This window comes from Malaclemys terrapin, chromosome 8 (assembly GCF_027887155.1).
Source record: "Malaclemys terrapin pileata isolate rMalTer1 chromosome 8, rMalTer1.hap1, whole genome shotgun sequence".
NCBI classification, from domain to species: Eukaryota; Metazoa; Chordata; order Testudines; family Emydidae; genus Malaclemys; species Malaclemys terrapin.
This window is the reverse complement of record NC_071512.1, coordinates 46,525,360-46,547,144: the sequence shown is the minus strand read 5'-3', so window position 1 is coordinate 46,547,144 and position 21,785 is coordinate 46,525,360. Positions and strand designations below refer to the sequence as shown.

Sequence of the window (21,785 nt, the reverse complement as noted above, 5' to 3'; positions counted from 1 at the left end):
TATTCATTTGGGTTATGTGCTTGATTTTTGTTTTTTAGCTAGGAAAATATAAACACTTTTCAAAGGGAGGTCCAGTCCTTCCCAAGAGAATCAACAGACTTTCCCATTCCCGCCTATTTATTACCCCAGTGTCATTTGTCATAGATTGTCTGCTGAGGAGGGTAGATGCAACTGCTTCTGGTACCTATCAGCACTGCTCAAGAATGACCTGAGATGCTTCCTCCGCACAGGAGCTGACTTTGTAGTGCTCTGTCTACTTCAGGAAAACCAGACATTTGGGTACCATGTTTAGTACTCAGAGCTGTGATCTCCCCTATGGAAGTGCATAGTGATACCACAAGATTGGTCAATCCATTTTTAAGAGTAAATATCAGAGCAAAATTGCTACACCCTTACCACTTGAATAGCATGTCCACAGCACCTTATGTGCACCTGTGTATTGGGTTGTCACACTGGGGTTCTGCAGAGTCTCCTTTCCAATGCTTACTCCACTCCATGTAGAACTTGCGGTGGTTTTACTGCATTTTAGGGAGGGATAACATTTTAGTCCTTTTTTGTTTGTTGAGGCGATGGTGGGTGCAAAATTTCAGCTTCCCTTTATAGAACTGGAAGATGTAAATTAACTTTGTGCCACCAATGTTCCACTTTTCTGGCATGTTTTCTAGCTCTGGCTGAATTTGGAGTGGATGGGTTAAGATATTTTAAGGATTGAGATGTTTTAAAATGCACCTCTAAAAATGTTCAGAAGCCATGTTTGTCCATTTGCTTTGCAAAGCAACATCACCGTTGATCAGAGACTGATAGCATAAGCTTTTCTGCAGTCTCAGCCTTTGGGGAGAACTGCAACAAAAGGTGCTAAATTTATAGTTGCAAACATTTTTCCACATTTTGTCAGCTGTAACAGGGGCGCTGGGGCACCTCATCCCCTTTTCAGTTGGCTTTGTTATTAATGAGTACAAGATATTCTCACTGCATAGATATCAAAGCTGTTGGCATTAACAGAGCTTATTATATGTGCACATTGAGGGAAATATACTTCGAAGTTTCAAACTTTGATGATTGACCATGAAGCAGACTTCGAATTGTTTGTCTTTTGTCTGCTGTTGATGTTGGAGCAGGCTGAGATTGGAAGTCTTTGAGAAGTTTGCCACTGCCCCAGTGCATATCCATAATAGTAAGCAGAGACCTCCATTTGATTGCATAACTCCATGCTTGTGTAGAAGTCCAAGCACTTTTTGAAGAATTTCTCCCAGAGCATTTTCAACCTCACTCCCAATCTTTCATAAGCAAGTAAAGGAAATCTTCTTGGGAAGAAATAGTGGAAATTTACATGAGTCTGCAGAGAGATTTGGAAGACTTCATTGTATGGTGTATGTAATCCAGTGAATCCTTTTCCTTTTAAATTCAGACTTGGGGAAGAAGCAGCTTTTACTGAACTATTCATAGTTTTATCAGAAAGCTCAGTGGACCTTTGTACTCATGCTTTCTTTAAACGACTCTGCTGACCTGTCCTCTTCCTTCCATTTTACCACTTGAGTCCTGTTATCCCTCCCTTGTTTTCTTTTGCTCTCCATTTTTCCTGCATGATTTTCCTCTTAACCTTAGCACTGGTTTCTGTACTCCCTTCTCTCTCTGCCATTCTTTCCTTTTGTTTCCCTTCTGTTCTCTCCAGTCAGTCTTGTTTTTCTTCTTTCTCTGCATCCCAACCTCAGTTTTTCTTTCCTCTCTGCTCTTTGCTCCTTTCTTTCCTCCTCTGTTTCTCTTGTTCCTCTCCTCTGTTCCCTTGCCTTGATCGCTCTACTTCTCTGTTACTGCTTTTTTTTTCTTTTGAAAGACCTCACTATTTCTGTGATAAATTGGACCCTTCAGAAAGTCCCCTTCTCTGAAGGGTAAGGTTTCCAGAAGTCACTGACTGCTCCAGAGCGGAAGTATGGTCTGGTCCTAGCTCAAGATTCCTACTCCACAATTGATCTCCCAGATCTAAAAAATTTGCAGTGTCAGAGCAGTGAAAGCAACCATCCTTTTTATCCCTTTTGTTTTTTGTATGGGTTTTCTCAATGTGTTTCTACACTGCAAGCAAATAGTATCAAGATCACACATCTATTATGCAACCTTATACTTTATAGTGTATATATACATGAGGATAATCCTTAGGCTTCTCTTTTCCCTCCAAGCCCTCTCCCCCACAAAATTCATTCTATTCTATGTTGCATTTTTCTTGTGGTCATCAGAACCTGTAGAATTATATTCCAAATTTGTCAATGACTGAAAAGCGAACCTTTTATTGGTAGAGCAGTTTTTTAGTCAAAAGAATGAATTTAGAAACCAAATTGTGTTTGGTGAATGAGTGACGGGCAAATAATACATGTCTTTTGATTTACAATCCTGTACAGGTGATCCGGAAAGGCTGGCTCACCATCAACAATATCGGCATCATGAAAGGGGGGTCCAAGGAATACTGGTTTGTTCTGACAGCAGAAAGCTTGTCCTGGTATAAAGATGATGAGGTAAAGACACAGTTCCTTTGCAGACATCAGTCACTCTGATATTCATTCACAGCTTCTAATGTTAAGATTTTAACTTTGTTTATACTGAACTTGCATTTAGTATGTATTTTCTCTTGTAATCTAATTTAGCACTTTCTTAGAGTGATCCCCGCTCTTGCAGTTCTCAATATTTCTTCTGCTTTAAGATCCTACTGAAATTTCTCTACAAACTTTAGGAACACTAATTATTTACTCTAGATCTTTAACACTTACTTCTTTTAAAATAGTCAAGATAAGAGAATATATTAGACTTTTCTGGTTGCTATTAGCTTGGATTTCATTACAGTTAATATGTAAGTTAGTAATAAAGTGTCAAGTTGTTTTTCCCATCATCATCATTTCATCCTGGAGTTTCTTTGCAGACACTGGGAACAGTGCAGTATTACCAGTCATTCTTGTCTGTGGCTTGTTCTTCCATCAAGCCCAGCCTGGTCACATCAATGCATATGATGTCCTGCCATCTAGTTTGTTGTCCACTTCTAGGCTGCGGTAACCTTGGTTGTTTGCTTTTTCTTATCATTGTTATTCCCATAAGCAATTAAAATTAGATATATTTTGTAATTACAGCTGGGCTTTTGCCTAATGTTATGAAAGATCTAAAATGAAGTGGAAACATTTCTAGTAGTGTTAACTTGAGTTTTGAATTTGCGGTATTGATGATCAGATAAAGGTACCTTGGTAAGGAATACAATTGTTAATATGAATGAATTTGTAGTTAACAAGCAAGAGCTAAAGAAGGACATTCCTATAATACGATATTCAGACTGCTCCCTCCTTTGAACCTGTTAGATAGCTTTGGATATTGACCTGTTGCGATCCAGCCAGCTTAGATGTGATCATTGGATTGCTAATGATCTCAACAGTGATATAGAGATATTAGAAAAATGTTTTTGCCTCCATGCTTGTGGATGTAAAACTACCTAAATATCCAGGTTTACATTTTGGAACTGCCTCCCCCCCCCCCCCCACTCTACAATAGTCCTGTTCTTAATTTTTCTTAAATAAAAGGTTAACTATGGGATTCTTTGTTCTGCACTTGAATGTCTTCAATTTAAAATTAGTAGGGTTGACTGAACATTTTCCATCAACCTTATTTTCAAGTGAAAAACAGGTTTTCAATTACACAAAAATGTTCAGTGCATGCTTTCTTCATATGTTGTATTTTCATCTGAAACTGTAACTTTTCAGCCAAAGACCCAAATGTTTTCAAATTTTAGCAGTTTTCAGTTGAAAAGATTTTGGGTGTTTCTGAAGAAAATTTGATTTTTGGCAGGGGGAAAATATTTTTCTAGCAAGCTCTGAAAAGTCAGTTTCCAACGTTTGTCTTGCTCGTTGTTGCTATTATTGTCACTGTTATTGCCTCCCTTAATTTTTTTGTTTTCACTTTATTAATATTGTACTTCAGCATCCTTACTTTTAGACACACTGGGTAGAGCTCTTACAATGTAGATTCTTTACATATAACATTGTGTCAGGGCCCCGCTCCTGCAACCACTGAGTGTAGAGCTTGCTACCTGGGGCGGCTCCAGGCACCAGCACACCAAGCGTGTGCCTGGGGCGGCAAGCTGTGGGGTGGCGGCCTGCCAGTCATGGTGAGGGCGGCAGTCAGACTGCTTTCAGTGGCATGCCTATGGGAGGTCAGCCGGTCCCACGATTTCGGCGGCAATTCGGCGGCAGGTACGCCGAAGGCGCAGGACTGGCGGACCTCCCGCTAGCATGCCTCTGAATCCGCATTACCAGCGGACCTCCTGCAGGCGCACCACCAAAAGCTGCCTCACTGCCGTGCTTGGGGTGGCAAAATACATAGAGCCGCCCCTGTTGCTACCACAAGTAATGATTTTAGTAGTAGTGTTTGCAGGAGCTGGTCCTTATTTTGGGATGGATTCTTCTAAGAAAATCTACTGTTAGTTAACAAGTCAGCTCTATATGCAGAACATGAATTAAGACTGTAGCCATGAAGGAAAGTATATATTCAGAAGTTATTAGACCCCTTAAGTTGTCTTTGAAGGCTATGATTCATTTTTATTGAAGCTGATGAGACTGGACTGAAAATGTAATACCCAATTTAATGTATTTTTAAACATCTTAAGTAATGTATGTTTGCAGGTTGCAGCCATGTTGGTCCGAGGGTGTGAGAGAGATGAGGTAAGTGTGGTAATATCTCTTATTGGACTAGCTTATGTTTGTGGAAGGGTCCAGCTTTCGAGCTGAGGAAGAGCTTTTTAAAGCTTGAAAGTTTACCCTGTCCACCTACAGAAGTTGGTCCAATAAAAGATATTGCCTCACTTACCTTGTCCTGTAAGTCACATATAGCATTCATATTTTCAATTTCCTAATACTTTATAGGAGGTGAATTCAGTACATTTCAGACTTGATTATGGCGCAAATCTTGTGACTATTTTAGCTATTTAAAACACAGTAAAGTTGTTTTTTATAAAGTAGAGATATTTCTCATATCAGGTTTAAATGGCCTAGGTTAATATTTAGGAAGGATATTGCTTGTTAATTATAACTGAGGGAATGGACTTGAAGACAGATTTACTGTTTTCTGCAGTTTGTTCTTATGAACTAATCATAATGACAGATGAGAGAAGCAAGAAATTTTTTGCCTTAACTGATTTTATTCCACCTTGTCAATGACTGATAATAAATATATTTTTTTATTCTTTCTGTTAAGAGATAAAGGACTGGGTTATTTTGTGGTCTAAATCTTAATAAAAGACCATTATCTCACTGCCTGTACTCATTGCTGTTAGCCCATCCTTCCCCTGCCATTCTCTTGAAAGAGCATTCTTCAGGGGAATTGAAACCTTTCTTTAAAACAAGCATGCAAATAAGAAAGGGACATACTTTTAGGAGGCCACTGTTAAAATCCTATTTCTATATTATAATACACCTCTACCTCGATATAACGCTGTCCTCGGGAGCCAAAAAATCTTACCGCATTATAGGTGAAACCGTGTTATATCGAACTTGTTTTGATCCCCCGGAGCACTGCTTTACCACATTATATCAGAATTCATGTTCTATCAGGTCATGTTATATTGGGGTAGAGGTGTATGTATTCTTTTCTATGAGTTACTGGTAACAAGACTGGTAACTTATGGCTGTATTTTTCAAAAAAAGTCAATGAAAAAAATTACGGACCTAACTTAAACTGGCAAAAGCAGGAGTTTTAAATGCTAAAATTTCCACTCTGTCTATAACTTGTCGTCCTTTGCTTAGATATTATAGCACACACACAAAAGAGGTCATACACTATTGTGAGATCCCTAGAAGACCCATGTATGACAGATAAGATGAGGATGAGCAAGGCTAATCTGGAATTTCTTTGCCTTTGATTAAGACTTATAGGAAAGTATCTTCAGTGTAAACATATAAGTCTCATTAATGTCAGCAGTTGTTACATACATGCTTGAAAAGAAGATCATTGTTAATAAATCAGAGGAAAGGAATTGAGGACTACAGTGGAAACTTATGAGAAGGCAGTTTTGTCTTCAAAATATTGTTTGGGTTACTTTATTATGAACAGCATTCAAGAAATCAAACTTATGGGTGTTTTTGTGAATGTGCAAGTTTGAAAACAGGCATGTTCTTGTATGGCATTTTAAAAATTTCTTTGAAGAAAATAGAGTGATAGTTAATACTCTAATCATAATGTAGAAGTTACTGAAAGTCCTACAGACCAACATTCCGCATTGCATCATGGGGAAATTCTGTTGTCTTTGACTTGTGGTAACAAATCACTTGTTTGGTTAATGATGACGCCAAAATTTCTCTGTGGAACTCTATAGTCTTGCATTATATGTCAGCTTACTCTTTATTCTTATTATACAGTAGGCCTTGGCATATTATTGAAAGGTAGTGCAGTGAAATTAACCAGTCTCACTAAGTGCTGTCTCAGGTACTTAGAAGCACCTTAAAGATGATTGGGAATTCTTGAGTCTTCTATTTGTGTTCAGTGGGAGGCTTCAGAGTTCCTGAAAACACTTTTGGAAGTGTCTGCTGCTGTACTGCATTAATCTAGACTGCTAACTCAGCTAGAGCCTGAGAACTTGTGAAAAGTACTGAGCTCCCTGCTTGTTCGATGTTTCATGAGAATAGTTAAAATTGAGGATGTGTAATTAAACGTCTAGCAGCCTTCTTCACAAGAGCAGGAGATGTTAGCTCTGATTTCCTGGACAAATTGTTATGCTTCCCTAAACTTCTTCTTTAGTTTCAAATGGATATGGTATTTGTCATTTCCTGTCCTAAACTATTGATTATGGTTGCTGTGTGCTGTTGTATTTCACCCTAAGGCAGGTGGTCTTCAGCAATGTATGAAATGATTTCTGTATTTAGGGATTTGAATTGTGACTATGCTCTGCACAGATGAGCACTATGAAAGCACATAAGGACGTCACTATCCCTTGTGCCTCCTAAGTAGATGCCAATCACTACTACAGTCTTTGCACATGCGTGAGCGCAGTGACCATGTAAATCTAGTCTATGGCAGTGTTAACCTCTCCAGACGGGGTGGGGAGAAGGACCCATGGTCCTGCTATTGCCACACTAGACAGCAGAGCTGGCCGGCCAGGGAATCAGTGTACATTGCACCCCATTAAGGAGTGTAGCAGCAGCTGTGCTCTCCCTGTGTGTCAGGGAGCTCTGAATAATATTGTGCCTTCTTGAGGTACAGTGCCTGCTGGGACAATGTAGTTGTGCAGCTCCTCTAATGTAGGCATGTGCCCATAAGGAACTATACTGTCCATGCTTTGTATAGTTTGGGACTTGTTTTGGGATGAAAGGCATCCTAAAAATGTAAGCAGGTATTGTCCTCTCCTGCTATTTGAAGAAGCTATCTTTTGTGCTTTATTTGTTGGCTGTGGGCCCTGTACTAAAGAATTCACGGTAGAATTTATTTTGAAGTAACTTACTTTGTCAAATAATGCATTTTCGTAATGGTGGATTTCATCATTGGTTGTCCTGCTTGCATGGACAAGCATAAAGCAATTTGTTTCTATGGATCTTTATTGATATTGTTTTGTTGCTGTTCAAATATGTGTACAGCATTTTTAATCTTAATGATTGTTAAATGAGAATCAGAGGAATAAGGTCTTTTTGTACTCCTGGGGGAAACAAAAATATGAGTTTGATCAGTCTTCAAATACTAAGAAAAGTTTGTAGAAAGCAGAAGAATCTTGCTTGGGTGAATGACTGGAAGGTCCATTGTGAATTAGGCCCTGACCCTGCAAACACTGACTTGTATGCTTAAGGTTACTGAGATGAGTAATCCCATTGACTTTAAGGAAACTACTCACCTGTTTAAAGTTAAGCATGTGTAATAGTGTGTAGGTTTGGGATCTTATTGAACAAGTGAGTGCAAAGTTAATGGGACCACTGAAATTTGACTTATTTCTTCCCTTTATTTACAAAATCTGTATTTTTTTTATTTCGAAATCAAATGCTTCCGATTTTTAAAATAAAAATGCTGTCAACATTAGTGAGTAAATGTGTATTATTAATTTAACTTACAGTTGAGCTACAGTAATAAAATAATGTGCGTCTTGTGATGGAGGAGAGAAAATGAGTGAGGAAGTGGATTTTTCATTGTTCCAGAAGGAAATAAAATCCCACATACTAAAGAGGGGAAAAATATTCAGAAATCTTATGGTGTTCTTTTTAATAGCATTTACTAGCCAAAGAATAACTTCCTCTTTTTGTATGATCAGCATGTATACATCAATTTTGCATGATCTAATAAAATTCTAGTCATTCATGTGCTGTTATCAAAATATAAGTGAGAAATGTATTTCGTCTTCCCATTTGCAATGGTGCCGCAAAGCAGGATACAAATAAAATTCATGGTTAGTGAGTTAATAAGAACAACTAGGAAAAGAGTACTATAGAAAGCACAGTAAAAATTTCAGCAGTGGGTTTTATTGTATTTGATAGGCACCGTTCATTTTACTCTGGGTGGATTTCAATATGCTGACCAAGTTAATAATAAAAAGTACACATGAATTAATTATTGAACCAGCAGACTTAAATCCAAAAGTGACTCTTTCCTGTAGCTCTTGGTGAAGATGCTATAGTCTGTCAGAGCTGCTCTCTCATTGGCTGGTTGTCATTCAGGCTGGGTTGTCATGTGACTGCCTGTCTGTGCCTGCTGTACAGGTGAGAGGATGTTCTGCACAGCAAGTGTAGACAGGCAGACACATGACAACTCCGTCCAGCCAGTCCCTTGGATCCATCAGGGGTCCTTTCCTCACCGGCTGATAAGAATCAGTCTGTACCATTCCAGATTTGGGGACTTTGTTGGGGGGAAACACACATAACAGAATTAAACTTTAAAACATTAGGGAGCTGTGGAACAAGTACAATGTTTGACTTTATTCAGAAAATATGCATTTTACATTAGTTATAATTATGCTGACATGCATATGGGGTAGGATTTCAACAGAATGGTCACATTTAACATTTTAAAAAGAACAATGATTTAAACCATGGTTTATTTTAAATCCAGTTCATACACGAGTTTTCCCAGATACTGTACTTGCACAGCATGTAGTGATTTAACCAGATGTTTTTACTCTTCTTGGAAACACAGAAATACTGAAGTTCAAGATAAAGGATATGTTTATACAGTACATATTTTCGAGTAATAGATAAGTACCGTAAACTTAAATACTTGAAAACAAAACCAAATAATGCTGTATAGATGGAAGCAGCCATATGTAGAATGTCCCAATAAAGAATATTCTGGAAGGAAAGAGAGAGAGAGAGAGAGAGTGTGTGTGTGTGTGTGTGTAAAAAAATTTGTGTGAGGCTTTTGCTTTGGAACAATCAAAAGGAGCATATTTCACTAATATTTTGTTTAGCATATAATTTTAATTCCTATTTCTTTCAAAATGAGTAATTTCTATATGTGAAAACCAAAATAAAAGAGCAGTCCTGGGCTTAAAATATATGTCTTTCAATTAAATGTAGTTTATGCTACAAATCAAAAATGTGCAAACAAACACTTTTCCTACAAAAGGTGTTTCTTTGCTGAAATGTTATATATGTAAAGCACCAAAATACACTTAGTGAAATTTGACCTACATTTGATATGCCTTTCAGTAAATTATTGATGTTGCTGTAATTTCAAAAGACATTTAAACCTCAAACATTGGTTTCTACTAAAAGATTTTTAAAGAGAAAGCTACATCAACTTTTATACAAATTAAAGTACTCTGTTTTAAAATACTGTTCCTTAAATCATCATTGTTTGTCATGCAAGAAGTGAACATCTCGTATATTTAGATGTTTTTAAAACATATGCTGTATTTAACTGAAAATTGGCCGCAAAAGGCCTGAATTTATCAAAGGCAAAAGCAAATGTTTTACAATTTTAAAATATATTATATAAATAATTATACATTATGTTACATTATATAATACATTTGATATTTCTATAAAGAAAACTGACACATCTATAGATAATAGATCAGTTAGACTGTCATAAATTTCAGATTTAAATTTAGCAAGTTGGAGTTAGGTCTATTTTTTTAAAACTAAAAATTACAGTACATAAATAGCCAAGTCAGATATGACCTATTATGTCTTAAGCCTTTTCCCATTCTAAGCCAATGTACATTTATTGTGGTAAAATACAATAGTTAAAAAAAATGAATTTCAAGTGAAATTAGAATTCAGTACTTTTGTCCTCCTACAGCTTGACCATTTTAAAAGGAAACTTAAAGTATAAGATCATAATGTGGACTAATCAATTGCTTTCATGAAAAATAAGTTACATATCAGTTTTAAGAGCATTTCTGTACTTAGTGTTCCTTTGGTCATTGAAAGTTTCAATTGCTTTAGTATGTAGACTTGGTGCTAAAAATTTTTACATTGCGGGGAAAATTAGGAATGTTTGATTTGATATTGTGCTTTCTTGAAATGCCAAAACAATTGTGCAGTAAAAATACCCACTGGGAATCAATAACACAAGAGGATCAAAAACAAGAATGTGTAGGCCACATTAGCCTAGAATATGGACTAGTATATATAAGCAGGTATTGGGGTGCCTGAGTGGGGGAGGAAGGTGTTATGGGAGGGTGGGAGATGAGTTGATTTGAATTTTCTAGTCAGTGATTATTGACCATACAAAGGTAGACTTCATCAACTAAAATGGACTAAGGGTTATAAATGTAGAGTTGATGCAAGGTTATTTTTGCTTTATATTAAGCAGTTCATTTAGGACTCCATAAGACTAGGCTGTTATGGTCAATTAATTAGTTATATGTTATTAAAGAGACACCCGTGGTATGTTTACAAAGATCTTGCGCTGAACTGCTAATAGTACTTCTAAAACATGGCTAAAAATTTTTTGTACAATATACCAAAGGGCACAGGTAAAATATATGGTTCATTAGGTAAATATAAATTTTAAAGGTATTATGGAAGCACAGAAATATTTTGAATTACTAATAGTGAGTAAGGAAAAGAAAATTCACAAACAGAGTAGGTTTATGTGCACATATATATTAAAATAGCATTAATGGGTCTGATAACTGTCAATAGCTAGCAAATTCAGAGTTAAGACAGAAATGTATTTGTAACTCATCTTATGCATATTGCAACTACTACTAGTCTTTATCCAAGTGGGTGGTTTTAGATAGTTTATACCATGTAGCACAAAATGCAATACTAAGGCACATTGGAGTGAATTAAGAAGTTTTCCAACCTTAACTGTGGTATTTCCTGTCTCTTGCAGGTTAAAACCTTAATGTTATTTTAACTTGGAATTTTCTATGCAGCACAGTTCTAGTAAGTAAAACCTTTTGCAAGTCATGGTGAAGGCTATGTTCTTGGAGAAGGAAAAGGTGGTATTCCTAAAAGGGAAGAAGACTTCATCTAATTTTTTTTTTAAAGACTAGAAATTGGATCCTCTTGGAAGTCTGTGTCTTTTTTATTTATTCTACATTCCGATTAATATATTTGATTCCCCACCCCCATTCTCATCACCTTTTACCATTTAAAATATAGAGAAGTTTGAAAATGCTGGTATTTGACTTTTGTTGTTGTTGTTTATAATAGTTCCCACCAAGCAATGATACTTGGGTGGTCTGGAGAAAAGTGTGTGTATGTGCGCTGAGAAGGGGGAGAAGGCAGTATTTTTTAGTCTTCCAAAAATACGGACACATTAGCCCTAGGCAATGGGGGAGGGGGAACATACAACATACTGACGAAAGATTGAACAATATCTGTGACTCTTTTCCATTGTAAGAAACGTTTTGGTTTTTGCCTTTGGATGCCTTTGTTTGGATTTATATTTCACTTCTGTAAGGTCAAGAAATGGCTGCCTTCAATTCCTGTGTGGGTCTCCCTTTTTAAAATTAAGGGAGCAGTGTTCTAATCAGAAAGCTTGAAAATATTTCTTTCCCTACCCTCCCTCCATTGAATTTGGTTTGATGTAACAGATAAAGTGTTTGCTCTTAGAAAACAAAATAACTGATCTATCATACAGCAATATTGATCTGTTGGTAGTGAAATGGTTGTACATACTTTAATTTGCCATTTCTGTTGTTCTTTTTCTGTTAAAATCCGACTTTTTTTTTCTCACATCAGACTATCCACTGCATGCAACAGATTTGAGTACAGTATTGGATTGAATTAAACTATGTCCACACTGTAAATTTCCCACTGAACATGATTCATATTTCTCAGTCATTATAAACCTTAGTGTTTCATCCTTGTTCTTGAAGAATTTGTATATTATGTGCATGTATGAGTATTTTAAAACTGTACTTCATAAACTCATTCCCCCAAATAGTCTTTCACAATAAGTTTCAAATCAAGTGTTGGCAATAGAAAGAAAGAAAGAAACATATTTTTTCCTGACTGGTTGGTTAAGATCAAGAAGAGTACGGTTACTCAATTCACAGAATGAAACTCTTTTGCTGTGCTGGAGTAGATATTTCCTTGCTCCTTAACAATACACTCTTTCTTTTCCTATCTATTGCTTTGTGTACTGCAATCTCCCTCCCTTTTCCCAAAACTCATGCCAGGGGTCGTCCCCACAACCACCTTCAGCCATACAGGCTAAAAATGTAACTTTGAGGAAGAGAGGTGGGAGTAAACACTTTCTAAATACAGAAAGATCATTTAACGTAAAGATTAATTCAAATAATAGACTAGAGAAGAGAAACACACCATTTCCATATGCCATTCATCATCTTTTCCTAATTACAGGAGTTGTCTCAGGCTTTTTTAATTTAACATTATTAGCGTAATTAAATGGTTCTCATTGAATAGATAAAAAATTTTCTTATTTGTGATTCTGGTCTGCAAACTCTGACAGATGTAAAATTGACTATTAAAAAAAAAGGCAATAGCTTGCGTAGAGCAATCTCTTTCCTTTGGAATTATATAACTAAGTAAGTTTGTCTTAATGTAAACCAGATATTCTAAAACCTAAAATTATTCCTCCCATTTACAATATAAACTATAAAGCATTGCAGAATTGCCATTCCTAAAACAACTCTCATGTGAGAAGTGAAAATAAGAGTTTAACATTTGTATGAATTCAGTTTCACTCCTTTGTCTTTTCATGTCTCTTCTGATTTTTCTGTTAATAAGTTTGCATTTAAATGTGTTACTACTTTACTGATCAGGACTCTAAAATACAAGAATAAAATCCTTCTTGTCACACTGTAATCTGTTAATAAAAAAATAATTTTTGCTCCAAAGATAATCATTTTTTGTGAAATAAAACCAAAGAAGCTGGGTAAAGGAAAAAATTTTTAAGTTAAAATACAGTAGTTTAGATGGGATGGTAGGGGAAATGACAGCGAGAATTCTCACTGCATAAGCTATATGATAACCCATGTTGGGACTGTGAAGTTAATACTGCATGATAGCAGCTCCTCGGAAGGGTTTTATTGAGCTTTGAAAGAGCCCTGAGAAAGGTAATAATATATATATTTATAAAAATCACACAGCATCAAGGTTGCTTAAAAATCCCTACTTATACATATTGCAAAAAGTAATTGTAATGGAGTTATTTATAGTACTTTTATTTGTAGTATACTCATTCAAAATCTTCCTATAAATAACAAGCATCATATAGAAGGGAATACTTTTTGGGGTATATTTTATTTTTATTTTTTTATTTTTTGGAGTTGCAGTAGTTTGTTACCAGTATTAACTATCTGGGAGCTGACTCTGAATTTCAACTGGTATCAAATTGCAGCCCAGACTTTTTGTATTATTCTCTCCATGGGGATTTCATTCAGCCTGAGGGCTTTTTTCCCCTACCAGGACAGCTGGAAACTCACCAAAGAAAACTTCTGCATTGGTTTACAAATTCCATTTTTATCAGTGGGAATTGAGACAAAGTAACTTATCATTCTGAATGCAAGAAGAAATATCAGCAATGCGAAGTATAGACAAGGAAGCTGCAACTATAGTTTGGTGCTGGGCTTTTGTAAACAATGCACAAACATGTATTGTGAGATTAAAGGTTACTGGGTTTGTTTTTTCATTTATTGCTTTGCTATCTCAGTCTGTTCTCCTAGGGATGATATTCCTTGCCAGTCCAAGATTTCAATTTTCTAGCTGGCAAAAGCCTGGCAAGTGTCTTGCTATATTTAGCTGTCACTTTTTCTTATTTTTAATTAGCATATATTGCATATATTTTTAAATATACAATGAAGCTTCAGCTTCATTTCAAATATAATTACAGTTTTGTCATGAGTGACCTTTTATAAATAAATATTTTAGAATGTGTACTATTAATATTCACACATTCTTTGCTAATATTTTTATCCCTTTAATGCAGAAATACTTTTGTTAAATTGTCATTTAAAATTACATAGCTCATAAGAGGTTATTCAGAATTCATATTTTTAATCAATTTTTCTGAATTGTTTTTAATTGAGTTATACCTTACATATTCATAGCAATTGCTATAGTCTACAAAACTTAAATTTACCTTCTTAGTATGGGGACAAGTAAGCTTTATTTTTAAGTAAATACATGGAAATGACTGAACTTAGTTATGTTATGTATACCTCTCGATGTAATAGATATAGATATACCTCTCTTTTTCTTGCATACGTTTTAGTAAACCACCAGAGCTCCATCTGTCTTGCGGTGATGATTGGAAGAATGGGGGAGGGGGAAGTCACCTAGGTTCGCCAGGTCATAGGCCAGGTGTTCTTCCAAAGTAGGCCTTACCAGAATGTCTTCCCCGCATTATTCTGAAGTCCTCCTTTCTCACAGTGTCCCTTAGCGTTTCTTATTCCCTAGTGTGTAAAACCTGTGAAGAAAAATACTGTATATGAGATCTGAAAGGAGCAATAATGGTCTTCTCCTTGGCAATAGCAACTGGCGTCCCCCAAAGTCCATGTCGTTGCTTTCCCTTGCCCAGTCTAACCAATGTGCAGACTACTGTACAACAGCATTGTCCTGAACAGGTAGTCTGAACACTGGGGCGACGGAGCAGGATCTCCAGACGCTTCTATTTATTTATTTTAAATCCTCTTTTAGTCTTTGGGAAAAACTGCCTTCCTGCATCGGGGTTCTGCTCAGCTTCCCCTCAAACTCTGCAGCACTCACTGAAACACACTGAAGTGCTGTGATTTCCAGTCTTGACGTGGCACATTTGCAGCAGACTGGGGATCTGGCAATGAATTTAGGACCAGGAAAAGGGGGAGGGTTGGGCCTGAGAGTCCATATATGGGATGATGTCACCCTAGGGAGGTTTGGGTATGCACTGTGCCGCTGGTGAGACCGCTAGAATTGCCTGCTCTCAGACATGGGTCTGTGTATAAAATGGTACCAGATGTTTTAGTGTAATGTTAAGCAGTCATTTCATCTTCAGGCCAGATTTTTTTCCTCAACTGGGCAGGAAGTGGGCCCCACTATGGAAAAGCTGTAAAAAGTCAAGATGTACAGTTTCGCTGCAGCCAACGGAGAGCGAGTTAATGTAGAAACAAAACTTGCTGTTCTGTAAAGGCTGCAAAAACTAATTTGTGAAAAGAATTTCTTTCGAGAACCTAATGCAATATGCCAGTGCTTATTTTGATTCTCTTTAATGACTGCAGTTATGCTTTATATTTTGGTGTTTCAGACTAAGAAAAGGGCAAATAGGTTCTTTTCTTTCTTTCTTTTTTTTTTTTTTCTTGGAACTGTCACTGGCATGCAGGCTGCTCTAGACTTGAACAGTAATTATAGCTACTTCCTGAAAGTGAAGCCCCCATGAAAAGTCTGGAGAAATGTTCTTTGTCATAGCCTCTACATGAGTAATTAGTTCCACATGTGGCCTTCCTATTTCCCTTCAGCTATTTTGGCTGGCTGGCTGAATACTTTGGTATAGCTCAAGACTTAAAGAAGCTTTAAAGTTTTCATTTCAAGCATTCACTGTGAAAATAACTATTTCTGGTGTCATAATAAATTGCTTCTGGTAGATCAGTGCTATTAGGCCTGGCATTGTTTTTCACTGGTAACCCTGCTGGTCCCATTTTTTCTTTTAATGGTACTTGATGGAATTTTCCTGCTAAATTTTATCTTTGATGTTTACCAGATCTATTTAGTTTTGCCAACTATGACTTTACCGTAGATTTTAAGATATTCCCCCCCATAGGGATCTACCCTTGTTCTCCTGCCGACTTTCTTTGTTACTGTTGACTGTTGATTCCAAACGTTTTAGTTCCTTTGTTTTAGATCAAGGAAAATGTCGGATAAAAATTAAGATATATCCGTAAATTCAGCTTGCGTACTCTTCTTAAGTCAAACATAGGGAAGATTGCAAAATAGGTTTTAAATGCAACCTGCCTAATCAATGCCACTAACTCTCTTTCTACATAGCTACCTTGTTGATATAACACAAATGGATTAATATTAAATCAATATTAAAAGGCATATTTTCACTAACTTCCTAAATAGCTTTTGAAAGAAATTGGTTGGTAAATCTAAATATATATCACATGAATTCTAACGTTTGTTGGATTGCGTAACTCTGCTATGCAGTGAAATATATGCTTTGCTATAGTGTCTTTTACACCAAAATGTCAGAAAATGCTTCTCGGGTGATTGCAGTCTCTTTAATACAAGTAGCATGTATAGATACAATAAAGGTACAGTAGTATCCATAGAGTCGGATGGAGGAGGTAACAGACTTCCCATTTCAAGGAGAATGATTAGTAAATGTGGATGACAAAGTAGTAGGATTTGACTTTTATCAGAGCACGGGTTCAGAGATCTAGGCCAAATAAAAGAAATAAGTGTTGGATGACCTGTGAGCCACTCTACCTTGGTGACAGGCCAGGGATAATCTCCAATTGGGATTGGACTTCCGGATTCCACCCATTCAAATGCTACTTACCTAGGATGTATTCATCCTGTGATGTGATAAGTACCTAAGGTAGATAGATGGAGACACTACACAGAGAGGCTTTTTACTCAGTGAGCTTAGTCTCTCCAGGAACAGCAGCTGCTCATCAGAGCTCTGGAGATGAGGCAGAACCTGTGTAAAGTAAGAACCTTCAGAGACCTAGCTATGATTTAAAATTTTAACAAAATTTGACACAATTGTAACAAACAGGGAGGCAACAGTTCATAGCTGCTGTGTCATGAAGCCCAGCAGGTATGGGAGCAGGTTCTTTCTCTCAAGATATAATCCTGGTTGCCAGTTACTAGCAGAAAAAGAGGACATAATTGCAGAGAGACTGAGCCAGTGATTGATCTCCATGGTTGGATCTCTAGATGCGGGTACGGTGGATCAGATCTTTCTCCAGTGAGGTGACAATGGAGGTGGATTGTTTCACAAGTCACCAGGACAAACTTCCGTAAATGGTACCAGTAAAAGACAGCATTAGTAAGAGATGCTTTCTCCATTCACAGGCGGGGAGAGGCAGACTCCTGCATTTCTGCTAACAAAGGTCCTGAACAACAACAAAAGGCAATGATTTAATGATTCCAATAGCCCCATACTGGCTCAGGCAAGTGTGGTTCTGAATTGTGTTGCAGACTGGTGACCACTTCCATCAGACAGAGCTTTGCCATAAATGAGTAAATGGAACCAGAGCACCTTGCTGCATCCTAGCCTGGGAGCCCTCTCCTTCAAAGTTCTTAACAGAGTAGAGCTCCAGACATGTGGTGTCTGAACAGGTGTTTCAGGTTGTTTACCAGATGGATGTTAAAGCTTTAAGTGGAAAAACCTTATGGTGTGATTCAAGCCCATGTGACCCTTCTTTTAAATGCCTCTCCCTCCCTCCCCCAAACTGTTTATCTGTTTTCTTCATTTGTCTGATCGTAAAACTAATTCTATCCATGTTCATTTGGTGACTGTTTTGGCCTATCATGTACCAATCAAAGGCAAACCACTGTCTGCACCCTCATCATCAGATTTACATGGTGCTTAAGGCATTTTAAATTACACATTTAAAACCCCCTTGGTATTGTGGGTTTTTAATATGTTCTTGATAAAGCTGTTAACTCCTTTTGAGTCACTTGATGTGCTTTAGTTTCCTAAATGGAAGGTCACTTTTTTGGTGGGTCATAGAATGAGTGAGCTTATACTACATTTTTCAAGGATTATAGTAGTACCATTAATTCATCCTGCAGCCCTTCCAGAGATAGAGACAAACTTTCATTTTCATGACTCTTATCCCCTTACCAACATTTTTGTCATGCTTGCACAGTTGTCCCAATGAGATCCTTTTCCACAACACTAAAATATTCTTTGATTTTAACTTGGAGGGAGCTAAGGATCTTGGGAAGTCCAACCAACTTCTTGTTTCTTTTGATGCTAATACCAAGAGCAGTATTGTCAGAGAGTACAATATCTAACCCACTGTCTGATATGTTCTCCCTGTTACGAGCTGGCAGGCCTCCACATAGTACCCTGTTGCTGCTCACACTATCCAGGGCAGAGCAGCTTTGGCTGCAAACCTCAGGAATGTTTCAGTCTTGGATATATATGCACAACAACGTCAGTCTTTCCTCCATTTACAAAGCACTTTAGGTTTATTCAGCCTCTAAGGAGGAATGTGACTGAATGAAGTGGCTGAACTACTAGTTATAATGTGCATTCTCTCATTAAAAATAGCTACTATACTGGAGGACTGGAGAGTAACAAATATTGAATCTATATTTTTAAAAAGCTGCTATGGGTGATCCAGGGAAATAGACCATTAAGTCTTATGTATGTACTTGGCAAACTGATTGTAAAGATTGTTAAAAATAGATTAGTAAAACACATGGAAGATCATGATGTGATCGGGTCTAACCAGGTTTCTTCAAAGGAAAATCATGTCTCACTAATCTATTAGAATTCTCTTGAAGTGTCAGAGTAGTGGATAAAGGATAACTGGGTAACAAAATGTATTTAGACTTTCCAAAGGCCTTTGAAAAGGTCTCATGACTACTAAAGACATTTAAGCCAGGGGTGGGCAAACTTTTTGGTCTGAGGGCCGCATCGGGTTTCAGAAATTGTATGGAGGGCCGGCTAGGGGAGGCTGTGCCTCCCCAAACAGGCAGGCATGGCCCAGCCCCCACCCCTTATCTGCTTATCGCCCCTAACGGCCCCCCGGGACTCCTGCCCCATCCAACTCCCCCTGTCCCCTGGACCCCTGCCCCATCCACCCCCCCATCTCCCTGTCCCCTGACTGCCCCCAGACCCCCCCGCCCCTAACTGCCCCCTGCAACCCTATCCAACCCCCTTCCTTCCTGACTGCCCCCCAGACCCCTGCCCCATCCACCCCCACTGCTCCCTGTCCCCTGACTGCCCCCAGGCCCCCTGCCATTAACTGACCCCCGCCGTCCCATCCAACCCCCCCCTCCTTCCTGACTGTCCCCCCGGGACTCCTGCCCCATCCAACCACCCCTTCTCCCTGAATGCCTCCAGACCCCCCACCCCTAAGAGCCCCCTGCCCCTAACTGCCCCCCCACTGCCCCATCCAACACCCCCTCTCCTTCCTGACTGCCCCCCTGGGGCCCCTGTCCCCTGACCGCCCCCAGCTGCCCCATCCAACCCCTCCTCTCATTCCTGACTGCCCCCCCCCCCGGACCTCTGCCCTATCCAACCACTCCTTCTCCCTGACCACCCCCGGAACTCCTGCCCCCCTTCAACTCCCCTGTTCCCCGACCCCTATCCACACCCCCGGCCCCTGACCAGCCCCCAAACTCCCTTGCCCTCTATCCAACCCCCATCCCCTGCTCCCTGCCCCCTTACTACACTGCCTGGAGCACCGGTGGCTGGCGGCATGGCTGCACCATGACAGGCAGCCGCGCCACCCGGCTGGAGCCAGCCACGCCCCGTGCAGCACAGAGCACCGGGTCAGGCCGGGCTCTGCAGCTGCGCTGCCCCAGTAGCTCACCGCTCCGCAGCTCAGATCATTGCGCCGGTGATGCAGTGAGCAGAGGCTGCGGGGGAGGGGGAACAGTAGGGGCGGGGCCAGGGACTAGCCTCCCGGGCCAGGAGTTCAGGGGCCGGGGAGAATGGTCCCGCGGGCCACATTTTGCCCACCTCTGCATTAAGCAGTCATGAGGTGAGAGGCAAAATATTTTAATGGCTCAAAGCTAGCTGAAGAAACAGGGAACAGAGTAAGCGCAAATGGTCAACTTTCGTTGTGCTAAAAGGTGAACAGCAGAGTGCCTCAAGGTTCTGTACGAAGGCCAGACTTTAATATATTCATGATCTAGAAAAGGGGAGGAGCAGCAAGGTAGCAAAATTGCCAGATGACACAAAGCTACTTAGGTTAGCCAAGTCCAGAGCAGATGGTGAGGAACTTCAGAGGGTCCTAACTAAGCTAGGTGAATGGGCAACGTGATGGCAAACGAATGTTGCTTATGTAAACAAATGTAACGTAATATACATTGGAGGGAAAAATTAAACAACTCAAAATTATCAAGTTCTAAAATAACAGTGTCAACTCGGAAGAGGAGTATAATGGGCATCATTATAAATCAGTGGTTCACCTTAATCTGGAGTATTGTTGGAAGTAATTAGGGTTACCATACGTCCAGATTTCCCCGGACATGTCCGGCTTTTTGGTCCCCAAATCCCCGTCCGGGGGGAATTGCCAAAAAGCCGGACATGTCCGGGGAAATAGGGAGGCTAGGATCTCCGAATCTGTGTGTGTGGGTCGCCCGCTGTGACATCATCTCGGTGCGACACTCTGTTCCTGCCCAGGGCATGCTGGGGACTGTAGTCCGGCCGGGCCTCACGCTCCAGGGAGAGCTGGGGGAGCGGCCGAGAACTACAACTCCCAGTGGCCCCTGCGACACAACCAACGTGCCCCTGTGAGGCAGCAAACCGTCGGGGGAGGGGGGCGCGGGCCCCTGTCCTTTGGGTCGGGGGTGTCTGTGGGTGCCGCTCGGCAGCCATCGCAGGGCTTGGGGGCGCCCCAGGGCGGGTTGTGGACCACCAGCGCGTTGCGGGGAGCCGGCACTGTCCGGATTTGCGTCCCCCTGGGGCTGGAGCTGCGCCCCCGGCCCCGGGCACCAGTCACGTAGGGTTACCATACGTCCGGTTTTTCTGCAATCAAACCCCCGTCCGGGGGGAATTGCCAAAAAGCCGAACATGTCCGGGAAAAATACCGGACGGGCACTTCCTCTCCCGCGGCTCCTCTGCTCCTCCCCTGACTCAGACTTCGGCTCTGTTTAAGAGCCAAGCTGCCCGAGCCAGCGCTACCGGCTTCGGGCAGCCCCCGTGTCTCCGGACCCCAAGCCGCTGGCCGGGCTCTTCCCCTCCCAGGCTCCAGCTGTGCTGGGGAAGCGCCGGTCGGGGGCGCAGGGTCTGGCGGCTGCCCGGCAAACCGTGAAGCCGGTAGCGCTTGGGCAGTCCTTTTCACGTGGCTGGGAGGGAGGAGGGGGAGTTAGGGCGGGGACTTTGGGGGAATGGGTGGAGTAGGGGCGGAGTTGGGGCGGGGGTGGGAAAGGGGCGGGGCCAGGGCCCGTGGAGTGTTCTCTTTTTTTATTTTTTAAATATGGTAACCCTAGAAGTAATGGTCACCACATGCTTCAGAGTAGCATTATTTGGTTATTTATATCTGCTTCCTGAGGGGTTTCTTTCACCTTTCTGTGAAGCAACTGGGGCTGGTCACTGTCAGAGACACAATACTGGATTAGATGGGCCATGAGCCAGATCCAGTCTGGCAATTCCTATGTTCCTAGGACTCCTGCTTCACTCTGGCCTGCTAAAACTTTGGAAATATGAGCCTCAAACTCCCTTGCCCCTTTATTACTGTTTGGCTGCTGCATTTTATGGGA

The 21,785-nt window shown here is 40.0% G+C and overlaps 1 protein-coding gene and 1 long non-coding RNA gene across 6 annotated transcripts in view; one reads left to right on the top strand and one right to left on the bottom strand.

Moving 5' to 3' along the window:
* DNM3 (dynamin 3) overlaps positions 1 to 21,785 on the top strand; it is a 318,627-nt gene that overhangs the window by 132,660 nt on the left and 164,182 nt on the right. For all 5 annotated transcript variants that reach the window (XM_054037812.1, XM_054037811.1, XM_054037814.1 and 2 more), the window contains one exon: positions 2,394 to 2,507. In XM_054037812.1, coding sequence (XP_053893787.1) covers positions 2,394 to 2,507 — 114 coding nt within the window. The remainder of the gene's footprint in view (positions 1 to 2,393; positions 2,508 to 21,785) is intronic.
* LOC128842090 (uncharacterized) lies at positions 8,446 to 15,152 on the bottom strand. The gene is made up of 2 exons (XR_008445939.1): positions 14,609 to 15,152; positions 8,446 to 9,287 (listed from the first exon to the last, which is right to left on the bottom strand). It is a non-coding gene; the product is annotated as an uncharacterized LOC128842090 (long non-coding RNA).